The 12916-nt window shown below is 42.6% G+C and overlaps 1 protein-coding gene across 2 annotated transcripts in view; it reads right to left on the bottom strand.

Moving 5' to 3' along the window:
- Nucleotides 1–12916, bottom strand: part of C10H10orf67 (chromosome 10 C10orf67 homolog) — a 69462-nt gene that overhangs the window by 44992 nt on the left and 11554 nt on the right. For both annotated transcript variants that reach the window (XM_061586556.1, XM_061586557.1), the window contains 2 exons: nucleotides 9666–9740; nucleotides 6721–6876 (listed from right to left, as the gene is read on the bottom strand). In XM_061586556.1, the coding sequence (XP_061442540.1) occupies nucleotides 6721–6876; nucleotides 9666–9740 (231 nt within the window). The remainder of the gene's footprint in view (nucleotides 1–6720; nucleotides 6877–9665; nucleotides 9741–12916) is intronic.

Consider the following 12916-nt stretch of genomic DNA (forward strand, 5'->3'; position numbering starts at 1 on the left):
TATTGAAATGCCACCCCAAAACAAAATTCTACAGAGCTCTATATAGGTAGCCTTCCCATTCATTTCAACTTTTCAGAGAAGGGGGACTCCACAAGTGCAATGAGACAGGTACAACACAGCTGCCACTGTCAAATTAGAATGTAAGAGCCTACATGAGTGACATCTCTATGCTCACCTTTAGATTCCCACCCATGTGTGAAGTGGCTGTTTTGGTGCAATTGACTGCAAACCAGACCTGAGCAAGCTGAATCATCTGTAGAACAATCTGAGTAATCTATGCTGTGATACAAAACACACTTGCTTGGTAGGAAGTGCTATTGAACTCAATGGGACTTGAAATAAATGGAAATGGACTGCCTTCAAGTCGATTCTGACTTATGGTGACCATATGAATAGGGTTTTCATGGTAAGCAGTATTCAGAGGTGGTTTACCATTGCCTCCCTCTGAGGCTGAGAGGCAGTGACTGGCCCAAGGTCACCCAGTGAGCTTCATGGCTGTGTGGGGATTCGAACCCTATGAAAACGGGACATGCGTGTTTTGTTGTGCACAGAGTTTTGCCACAGAGTTAATTCTACTGAAATCCAAGGGACTGCTTCAAAGATATATCATCATCATTTGTATACTGTCCATCTAGCCAAGTTCTCTGGGCAGTTTACAAAGACGCTAAAACACAACATACAATTTAGGATAAAAACCCTTAGAACAAAAAATGACTAAGTGCTGATGATTATGTAAGAAAAGAGTAGGTGATTATTTTAGCACATGACACCCATTCAGGTCTATGGGAATCAGTGGCTAAAATGCAGAGATGTGAGAAGTCATCCATTATATTAATTTGCAGCTGTTCTTTAGAAATAATTATATGCAGCAATTCTTTAGAAAACAGCAGTAATTATTGAAGTTAAAATTAGGATATGACCCTCCAAAACCACATGTGCTAATAACAGGCAATTCAAAGTGAATCCCACACACACCTGTGGAAGCCTTAGCTTTTTATATATATATAAAATGGCAGAACAGATTCTTCTTATCCCTGATAATCAACAGTAACAACAACTAGAAATGAAGTAATTTTATAAATTGAAATAAAATGTTTCAAAATCAAATGTAATCTGATTGTTTGAAAGCAGCAGTTCTCTAAAAGGCAGTTGTGTTGTAGCATCAGCTGATCAACCTATATACGCTGTGGATTTTGCACGGCAAATCTTTAGCTCTAGCTCCACCATCTGTTATAAACAAAAACTGCAAATAAAATAGTAAGCTGCTTGGTCTCCTGTTGCAATGAGGGCACTCGGTTATCAAAAGGAACAAAGGGAGAGTTATTTGTTACAGTCTGAGTGGCAGGCTTTGGAGTGGCACTGTCTCTACCATCTGTCCAAGCTTTGGGCTTGCTTATGCCAGGACACCTAATTAGCTACCAACTACAAAAGTGGGTGGCAATCAAAAACGTAAGTCATTAACTTTTCCATGATGGAGCATAGCAATAGCTATGACAATGTAACCCCGCCCCCCCAATTGGGCCCAGTCCAGTTCTAGTTGTGTACAACATCACGTGTAATGACTCATCGCCCTTGATGGGAATGCACATGCCTATGTGTAGTAAAAGCTATATCCAACCAGACCTCGATGAGCATCATGATGCAGATAAGGCCACCCATCCAGATGCTTATCTGCAACAGCTACACCCAGAGAAAGCGACTTCCACATGCAGATCTCCCTTGCTAGATCAAAATGTTAATGTTGGGTTAGCAGCTGCATTGTTAGATGGTGTTGACATACAAGTAAATATGTCAATGCAAATGTTGTGGATTCAGGTGATAAGCAGAACACTATAAGCTACTGTGATAGTTTCAAGGTGCTAGTGTTGGTGTACAAAGCCTTACACCTAAAAGATAGTGTCCCTATTATATACCCAACCAATCACTGTGCTCTGCAGGAGAGGGCCTCCTGCAGATACCACCCCATCAGGAGACCCATTACATATGATGTAGGAATTTGGCCTTTGGTGTGGCAGCACCCACACTTTAGGACTCCCTCCCATTATATATCAGACAGGCGCTGTCTTTATTGTCTTTTTGGCACCTACTTTGTCTTCCAACAAGCATTTTAACTGGAAATTTTATCCCAACCTTTATCTGCATTGGCCACAAATCGTATTTGTATATGTGTTTTAGTGTTGATGTTTTTATCATTGTTAATTCTCTTTGGGATGCTTCATGGGAAGTGATGCTGAAATGAAACAAACAAACAAATATTTTTCCCCACTAGACAAATGGCAACTTTCCGGTGAATATTCTATGCACACTTAGAAGTCATTGCCTCTGGATTCAAATCAGTGTGCATTGAAATGCTGTCTTAAAAACAAAATCTTATAAACTACCCCACTCATTCTAATGTCTATTTGAATTAAAATTAAAATTGGGGAAGAGCTGTAGCTCAATAGCAGAGCATCTGCCTTGTGTCCAGAAGCCCCCAAATTCAATCCCTGGCATCTCCATGTAGGGTTGGGAGAAACATTTGCCTGAAAACCTGGAGAACCACTGCAGGCTATTTATTTATTTATTTATTATGACATTCCTCTCCAGACTTTTCTACAATGAGCTCAACCCGTACATGTGTGTACATGGTCATTCCCCCACTTTTTATCGCCACAATCTTCCTGTGAGGGAGTTCAGGCTGAGAGGTGGTGACTGGCCCAAAGTCACGCCAGTGTGCTTAATAACTGAGCAGAACTTTGAGTCTGTGTCTCTCTGTTCCCGGTCACAGCATTCTAACCACTATACCACACTAGCTGCAGTTTTAATAAATATCATTTTCTAAATGCCTGCAGTTTTACTTCAACTATAGGAATTTATGTGCAGGGCTCCAGTGTATATGTGTACATCTGCTCATGTCGCTTGTCAATATTTGTGATGTCACATGATTGACAGGTAGGCTGCCCCACCCACCTGTCAAAATCCCAACATCAGAGGTTGAAAGGAGGAACAAGACTTACAAAGCCTCCCCGAGCTGATCCTTTCAAGTTTTTGTGATCATCCCAGTTCTCATTTGCACCCCCACTGTCCTTTTCACCCAAGAGCATCTTTTCGCCACACACCCCACATACTCTTTTCCTTTCACTCCCCTTCCCCATCCTCCTCTCCTTTTCTCTCTCTGTGCAACAGCATCTCTTAGCCCAACACCCCATATATTACTCTCTCTCTACACACAAGAGCATCCCTCCCACATACTTTCTTGCTCTCTCTACCCAAATGCACCTCTTGTCCCCCACATCCTTCTCTCTCTTTTTCTCTACCCAAGATAATATATTTTTCACACATAACCCACATCTCCTTCTCTCCTTTTCTCTCTCTACCCAAGAGCACCTCTTTCCTCAGTCCTTCTCCTGCTACCCATCTCTTTCCACATATCTTTCTCTTCCTTTCTCTCTCTACCCAGGAGCATCTCTACCCCCACCCCACATACCCTTCTCTCACTAACCCTAACCCAGAACCTAACCTTAACCTATCCCTAAACAGGACTCTAACCTGGACCCTAACCCCAAACCAAACCCTAGCCCTAATCCAGACTGTAACCCAGACTCTAACCCAGACCCTAACCCTAATCCAAAAACAAACCCTAACCAGAACCCTAACCTTAATCTGGAACCCTTCCCCTTCCTCTAACCCAAACCCAAACCCTAACCAGAACCCTAACCTAGAACCTAACTCTAACTTGGAATCTAATGCTAACCCAGGCCCCAACCCTAAACCCTAACCTGGAACCTTACCCTAACCTGAAACCTAACCCTAACAGGAACCCTAACCCTAACCCAGAACCTAACCCTAACTTCCTGCATCTTCCTTCTCCCACATATTACAACTACTAAGCACCCTTGTCACCTTCCTATTTTGTATCTCTGCTTTCATCTTCACCCCATGTATGCTACTCCCTCCTTTTTGTAACTCCTTTTGTAATCTACATCCCCATTTTCACCTTCACCCCCTTTTTCCTCCCTTCCTCCTCCTCCATTTTCTCAACTCCCCCTGCACACAGATCACTCCCATTTTCATGCCTCCTCCCCTCTCTCCTATTCTGCAGCTCCCTTTGCGCACACGTACCCATGATAATATATGTTACTGTAATCTTTAATTTGAATACACTCTTAAGAGCAAGCCTGTCAGTTAGCTTGTTCTGTTAGAGAAGGTTAAGTTCAGCTGACGCATGTTGTACATATATGGGCATTTGCTTGCTAGTAAAATGCCTGTTCTAAATCATTACATCCAAACTGGAACTTCATGCTGAAGACAGCACATAGTACCAGGAGTAAAATACATAGCGATACATTACTGTGAAATATTTGGGGGCTCCACATCCTTCATCTCTCTGAGGCAGCTAAGGAATAGAAGAGGGAGGTATTTGAATACAGTGAGAAAGAAGGCACACTAAAAGGGGAAAAGTGGTGATTTTAAACAACAGCAGAGGTTTGAGTGAAGCGGGGATTGAGAGACACTGAGAGAAAAACGGCAGTTTTAAAGAATAGCAGAGGTTGGAATAGAGTGAGCAGGGGTTTGAGTACAGTGAGTAGGGAGCTGGGAAAGGCTCTGTTTGTGTTAGCTTCTGTGCTGTACCCATCTCTATTTCTCCTTGTTAAAACTTAAAAAAAAACCAAAAACCCACAATGTTCCTCCCTTGCCAATCTATTCAGACCTCTCTGTTTTTAACCCACGACTTTTCCCCTGTCAGTATCCCTCCCTTTTCGCTCCCGTGCCACGGCCTCTATTGTTGTGCAACTTGCCTTCCCTTTTGCTCCCCTATCCTGCCCTGACATCATGCAAATCCACGATTGTGATGCAGCTCTACAAATCCTCCAATGGGGGCTTTATACGTAAGATAGAAATCTAAATTGCTTAGTCTGTGGGAAGGACAAACTATAATGGCTTGTTAAATAAATAAATTCAAGTATAATCTAAAATGAAAACAGTATTTTTTTGGGGGGGGTTGCCTCAGTAGTTTTGCAAATAGTTTAGCAAACATTCTAGCTTATTCTAGTTTATTGTGAAATCCATTATTCTGAAGCCACTTCTCACAATACTTTCCTGCTGCTATACTTCAGCACTCCTGAACTGCATGAGTATACTCATATGATGTAATATAATGCATGAACTGGCAGTATATCTTCTGTAGTCACAAGAGTCACAGGAGCACTTTTCCTAGCTGCCAAATTGCATGAATCAATTCTGACTGTATACATGCTCCAAAATATCACAGATTTTTCCATGCACATGTATGCCTGAAGATAGTTTGGATGATTCATGTATTAGATACCAGCCCTTAGACAATGAATCCCTCCCTCCCTCCCCCCCCCATCACACCTTCTAAGTCAGGGATGGAGAGCCTTTGGTCCTTCAGATTTTGTTGGACAACCACTCCCATTGGCCCCAGCTAGCATGGTCAATGCTCAAGGATAATGGGAGCTGTAGTCCCACATCTGGAGGGCCACATCCCTGCTTTTAAGTTCTGCACTGCTAATTCAAACAGGTTTCCTTGGAAGATATTGTTTGAATGCAGAAACCAAGTGGATTTTGCAGGAAAGATCTATGGGCATGCACAAGCAGGACACCAGGAACAGGAGTTTCGCACAACTTCTGCCTGCTGTTTTCTGTAAAATCCATTTGGCTTTTGCAATTCTACATAAGGTTTTCTTTCCTCCTTTATGGAAGAAAAACAGTGCACTGGAATCAGCCCTTGAAATATGAGTGTGTCTGCATGATCAAAATCCACAAGAGGGGGCAGTCGTACAAGCTGCGTTTATTAAAGGAACCCCTTAAAAAGTTTGCAATGAGAAATATACCTATTTCACTTAATTAAAACACCCTCACACCCCTTTATTCTGTTCTGTTACTGTCAAACTATCAAGAAAACTTTATATTTTCGAACATGGGGGTACCAATCATTGTATGTTTCTTCTACCCAGCACCAGAGCCTCATCTGAATGTCTGCTTCCTCCTCCCACATTCCATCTTAAGACTGTGACCAGATGCAGAACTCTGTGGCTTCACTATCAGTCAAACTCCTCCGCCTTGCTTTTGGCATTGTAAAAAAATTTTTTTAAAAAACAACTTCAAAGAAAGTAATAGACAAATGGGGGATGGCTTAGGGAGCCACAAAAAGCTTGTTGGCATCACAGTATCAGTGTGGGGCTATGGGAGCAGTAAATAATAATAATGATGATGATGATGATGATGATGATGATGATATTTACTTTTTAAAAAATGAGGGGCCCTGAAGGGACCCCACAAAACCTTTCTTGGCACCGTGGCATAATAGCTGAGAACTCATGGGAGCAGTCAAAAACAGTTTTTAACATATATATTTTTAAATGACAAAGTTTGGAGGGTCTGGGGGGCACAAAAACCTCTTGCGGGGGTTGTATACAGCTTGCAGGCTAGCCACCCCAGGATGATGTGATATACCTGCTCTGCTCAATCAGAGTGTGCCCTAAATTTCAGTCATACCTAAATAGGTTCTCCTGACTATTTCTGTCGCAGCACTTTGATACATATATATCCTAAACAGGGATGGGGATCCTATGCCTCCCTCATGTTGTTGGACTACAACTCCCATCATCCCTGACTGTTGGCCATGCTGGCTGGGATTGATAGGAGTTGGAGTCCAACAACCTCTGGAGAGTCACAGGTGCCCCACCCCTGTCCTAAAGGCTTTGGATAACCTCATACCTTGTCAGCATCTCTTTGTTTATATTCCTGTAGTGCTGCTTCTAAACTTTCAATTGTAGCAGCCTGCTCCTCAAGCTTGTTCCTCAACCTCTGTATCTTTGCAGCTATCGGCTCTTCACCATCTCCAGGAGTTTCTTCTCCAATTAAGAAATATTTCTGTCAAAGAAAGAGGATTATTGATAAGAGACCCACTGCACTTGATCACCGCCAGAAGGCACAGCAGCAACAGCCAGTGGCCTCACAACCATGGGACTTTTTTTGCAACCCTAAATCGCTTCTGACTTTTAGCAGTTGCCTAAAGATAACCAGCTCTGCTGCTGAGGCGGAACAATGAACAGTGTGTTAGAGAGGATAAGTTATTGGACTGAGATGGAAGAGACCTGGGTTTAAAGTTTTGGACAGTCAGTATGGGTGCCTCTAGACCAGCCTTTCCCAACCAGTGTGCCTCCAGATGTTGTTGGACCACAACTCCCATCAGCCTGAGCCAGCATTGCCAATGGCTGAGGTTGATGGGAGTTGTGGTCCAACAACATCTGGAGGCACACCGGTTGGGAAAGGCTGTTCTAGACTGCTGGCTCCTACCACTATCTAATCAATGTTCTATGCCAGCCTTCGCTAACCTGGTACCCTCCAGATGTTTTAGATTACAGCACAATCTGGCTGGGAGTGATGAGAATTGTAGTTCAAAACATCTGGAGGGCACCAGATAGACAAAGGCTGTTCTATGCTGCAAGCTCTATGTGGAATTGCAACTTTTGTGTGTGTATGTTCCACTATGTTCTACCCATACTAGTGGGTATGACATAAACTCTCCTCAGGTGTTACAATAAGAGGAACATATGAAGATAGGAATGTGCCTTATAGTGAGTCAGACCATTGGTCCATCTAGCTCAGTATTGTCTACACTGACTGGCAGTGGCTCTCCAGGACTTCAGACAGGGGTCTTTCCCAACTAGGGACCTTCTTCATACAAAATAGATGCTCTACCAGTGAGCTATGCTCAGTGAATACATGAGGGGAAGGCAGAGGGGACAGGCATGCTAGCTCTGGTCCCCGTTGCCATTCTTATGGCCTCCTAACTCATGGAAAGTGAGCTTCTGCAGCATGGAGCCTTATCAAAAGGCTTTCTTCCCGTGAAAAATAAGCTTTTCATTTTTCTGCCTCATTCTCAGTTGCAAGGAGGCTGAGGGTGGTGTGTGTGTGTGTTTCTTTTCCAGTACAGTAGGGCTCCGCTTACCGGTATTCCGTTTTCCGGCGTTCCACTGATGCGGTGTCTTTCAATGAGGGGAAATTCCCCATTTTAAGGCCGTTTTTGTGCTTTTGCGACATTTTGCGACGTTTTCGTATCATTTTCGCGCAATGCGCCCCATTATTTTCAATGGGTTTCGCTTTACAGCGATTTCTGCTTTACGGCGGCAGTCCGGAACGGAACCTGCTGTATAAGCAGTGCCCGCCTGTAAATATTTCTCCAGTGCTGTGCAGCCTCCCTGGCTGCCTAGACTTCCACATCTGAAAAAAAGCCTTGAAGGAGGAGTTACCTCATGATGTCTTCCCTTGGGCTTTAACTGAAGCATGGGCACCTGGGAAGGCTGCAGAGTGCAGACCACTGACGAGGACTAATTGGCTGATTTAGAAAAGTGCTTATGTACTGTTCTCTCATAAAATATCAGGGTGGTGTAGAGCATTATAAAACATTGTTTGTAGAATTGAAGAACAGATGTTCACAAACACCCCTTGGCTGCCTCAAAGATATAGTAAGTAAGCATGACAAAACCCCTGCACCCCACAACTCATGGGAATTTCAGCAACAGTTTCTCTCCCCTTTGACAGACCCACCTTATTCTTTTGAATGTGCAGAGTTCTGACTTTAATATTGCAGTTTTACATTGTGTAACCAGAGCTTGGAAAAGTTACTTTTTTGAACTACATCTCCCATCAGCCCAATCCAGTGGCCATGCTGGCTGGGCTGATGGGAGTTGTAGTTTAAAAAAAGTAACTTTTCCAAGCTCTGTGTAACCCACCCTGGCACCTTATGGTGAAGGGCAGGTAAGAAATTTGAACAACAACAAAACAACAACAGCAAAAATATATACAATGCTTCCCTCATTAATTGATGGAGAATGGTTGGGAAAAAAACCACACAGACACACGAGGGAAACTTTTGCACAGCACTATTTTGTATCCATGGGTGCTTGCTATATGTTTTAGAACTCTGGCAAGGGGCAGAACTAGTATGCCCTTTCCCCCTCAACTTACATGTTTATATTTTCCTTATTGCAACCCTAGCCCCATCTACACCGTACATTTAAAGCAATACCATACCACTTTAAACAATCATGGCTTCCCGCAAAGAAACCTGGGAACTGCAGTTTGTTAAGGGGCTGAGAGTTCTTAGGAGACTCTACGCCCTTACAGAGCTACAGTTCCCAGAATTCCCTGGGAAGAGGGATTGACTGTAAAACCACTCTGAGAATTGTAGCTGTCTCACAGAGGGCCCAGGCTCTAAAATCAAGCTGCACCACAGTCTACCGGGGTACACAATGTATGACAGTCACTTTTTTTAAAAAAAACATGTCTCTTTTTGTTGTATTTCAATAGTTAGGGGTGTCGTGGAGGAGGGATAGATGGGATGGGGGGGAACACCTGCATTCCTGTTCCAGTGGCTGCTTCTCACCCACCCGTATTGTTATATATGAATTGCTTTTGCTCCAGTAGCAAGGTTGAATCCCAGGGCAAGGATACCACATGTGCTTGTACCTCTTTTGTATCTGATCCTAACTGCTTTACTTGGGCTCTGGCTCACAGGGTCAGGTTTTTAGCCAGGACATTTCAACTCCAAGTACATGCTGCAAGCACTAAGCTTGATAAAGCAAACCAGGGTGAGCTGCATCCCACCCTATATCGGATACACAAAACATACACAATAGAGAGATTTTAAAACTCACTGCATAGTTTGTTCTGAGAACTGCAAGTGCATCGCATAATTGTTGCTGGTAGCTATATCGCATTTTGACTTCTTTCTATAAATAAAGGGGGGAATTAACATTTTTATGAAACCTGAAACAGTAAAAGGCAAGGTCAGTAAGAAAAAAAAAGGTCCAAACTCCACAATAGGGCAATACCGCTATTAGGGCATTTTGGTTGGTCCTAATAAAGGTATTTCCCAACTGTGGTTTTCAAAACAATAAAGACATATTAGGATATGAAAAGCTGGCCCATCAAAATAATTTTATTATTTTCATCAGGAAAGCAATATCATCTTTATTCTCTTTGCTCTTAAAAATCCAAAAGGGTGTTTGTGCTGAGCTGCATCTGCCAGCACCCTAAGTCTTTGCAATCCCCAGGCATGCCGCATACCAGGTCTGGAGATCTCATATCCCCCAAAAGCTGTGCAACAGCCAAAGACACTGCTGCAACAGGTAGAAGCAATTACAACAGCTTGCCTTTAGGTGGAGCCACAAGTCCATGCTATCCTGTTCTCTGGTCAGGGACCAGGTTGAACGGTCAACCACTCGTATGCTGTGTCAATGCTGGCTGTGCGGATTCTGGGCCATGGACTCTCCAGATCAGTGGTGGCTGGTGCCCATTGGGACTGGAGGGGCAGAAGGCAAGGAGAGCAACAGAAGGTGGAGCCATAACCAATGGCAGGCAGAATCACCTCCTGGACTGTGTAAGTAAGAAGGCAGGCAGGTGGGCAGACTGAGGTTGGTGGGGGAATGCCCCATTCGCCCTAATGTACCAGCCTCTACCACTCCAGATATCAGGTTGTGCCTGGGGTTTGCCAGGCATCAGTTGCCTGTGTTGCCTCTGGTGGGGTTTGTACAAACACAACCAATCCTTAGTTCATATCCATAGTTTATGCTACTAATTATTCTGAATGCAGCTCAGAATAACATTACAGAGTAATGGTGCAGAGCACTGTCATAAGAGTACTTCAGGCTGCCAACTTACACACGCTAACCTAGAAATAAGTCCTATTAACTCATGTTTACTTTAGATTAATCAGTGCACAGGGGATTGTGCTGTCAATTGCTATAATGCATGGCCAGATTGAAAGGCTGCAACATCTTCTCAAATGAAAATGTGACATATTTTTCTTAAAAAAACAGACAAATATGAGAGCTCTTTGTCTACAAAAATCATTCAAAAAACCATAACATTTAAATAATTGATTATAAATTCACATTCCACTCATGCATATTACAGTGGAAATTCAAGCATTTCTTGAAAAGATCAGCTAATGACAGTCTACACCGAAGTAAATATTCTTTTGTGTTGCTTTCACATAAAATAACATAAATCTCAAAAATTGCAAATAAACACTGAGAGCAGAATACTATTAATGAATCTTGACATTAATGAATGTTCACAAAACATTAAATACTTTTAGAACCACTGTCTGGCTACTCACAGGATGAATATAATTAGCCATTTTATTGTGTAAGTTGCTTTCAGGTACTTGAGTGCAAAAATGTGAATAATAATGATGATGATAATGATGATGATGATAATAATAATAATAATAACAATAATGTACTGCCCATCAAAGAATAATAGTCAAGTTAACAATATGAGAAGTATCACACATAGTACTGTTGCCAACCAATCTTGCAGAATGGCTCATCTGACCAAGTGCTCTCAGCCAGTTGTCAGAATGCCCTCAATGCACTGGAATACTGGGCACTATTCAAGGATATACATCTTATTACCAACTGTGTAGCAGAAATCTTATCTTGGCATGGTCCATCCATCTGATATCACCATTAGCCCAAGGTGGTAACGAGGAATTTCTCCATAGCTATTTGAGTTTGGGTGCCATGTCAAGTCAGCTTCATAGGTACACTCATTACACAGGACAGTCCATTGTGATGCTGTGGAGAATTCCGCACACATATTACATGAATATGATGATGCGACTTCTTGTTGGGGGCCCTTGCAGGGGTTTCCTCTGCCTTAATTTTGCTGAGCCAATGGCTACAACAAACTAGTTAAGCCACAGTACCGGGATTTAAATTCAGCAATACCCTAGTTAAAAGCAGCTTGGTTGGAAGGGGAATGACAGCATTACCCCAAGCATTTGTACTCATGAGTAAGTCCCACTGATTTCCATGGAACTGACTCACAGGTAAGTATACAAAGGATTGCAAACTTAAGACTTCAGGAATCCAATAGTACCTTATTGAGTCACAAGGTTGGACATGAGTTTGAGGATCATTATCATCACCATCATTGTCATCAGACCAATGGTCCACCTAGCTCAGTATCATCCACACTCATTGGCAGCAGCTCTCCAGGATTTCAGGTAGGGGTCTTTCCTAGCCCTATCTGGGGATGCCAGGTACTGAACCTGGGACCTTCAGAATGTTTGTTTGTTTATATACCACTTAATATTTCAAAAAACTCTAAGCATTGTACTAAAAACCAAATAATATGAGTGGTATTCAATGCTAGGCCGACTCAGAGTAGATCCACAGACATTAACAGACATGACTAACTTAGGTTCCTGCATTTAAATGGGTCTACGCTGGGTAAGATGTAGTTGAATACAACCCTGTATCATTAAAATGTTATAACAAATACACAAAGTAATACCAATAAAACAGCAATATAAAAATATATACAAGCATTACAAAGTTAATTAAACATAAAATTGGAAGACTCAGGGTCTAATCTTATGGGTCAGGAAAAGTCCAGACAAAAAGTTACGTTTTCACAAGACGTCTGAAGGAACTGACGGTTGCTGCTTCGCATACAGCAGAGGCAAGGGCATTCCACAGAGCAGGGTCAACAGCAGAAAATGCCCATTTTGGGATTACCACTCCATGATATTCTACAGCGTATGGCGCCACAATTAGAATCTTCCCAGATGATCTAAGTGATCTTACAAGTCTATACAGGGGCAGGAGGTCTTTGAGCTAACCTGGTCCCAACTTGATCAGAGAATACAACTCCCATCAGCCCCAGCTAGCATGGCCAATGGTCAAGGATGATGGAAGGTGTAGTCCAAAACATCTGCAGGGTTCCAGGTTGGGGAAGCCTGGCTTATTGTATCCTGGAGGAAACAATCAGCAGATGCACATTATAATGTTATAAACCAACACTTGCCATATTATACTAGGAGGTTTTAAGAGGGAGAAAAGGAAAAAGAAAGTCTTTAAACTCTCCCAGGCATCCCCATAACAAAAAAGTTCCCCAA

The sequence above is a fragment of the Rhineura floridana genome, chromosome 10 (genome assembly GCF_030035675.1).
Source record: "Rhineura floridana isolate rRhiFlo1 chromosome 10, rRhiFlo1.hap2, whole genome shotgun sequence".
NCBI classification, from domain to species: domain Eukaryota; kingdom Metazoa; phylum Chordata; class Lepidosauria; order Squamata; family Rhineuridae; genus Rhineura; species Rhineura floridana.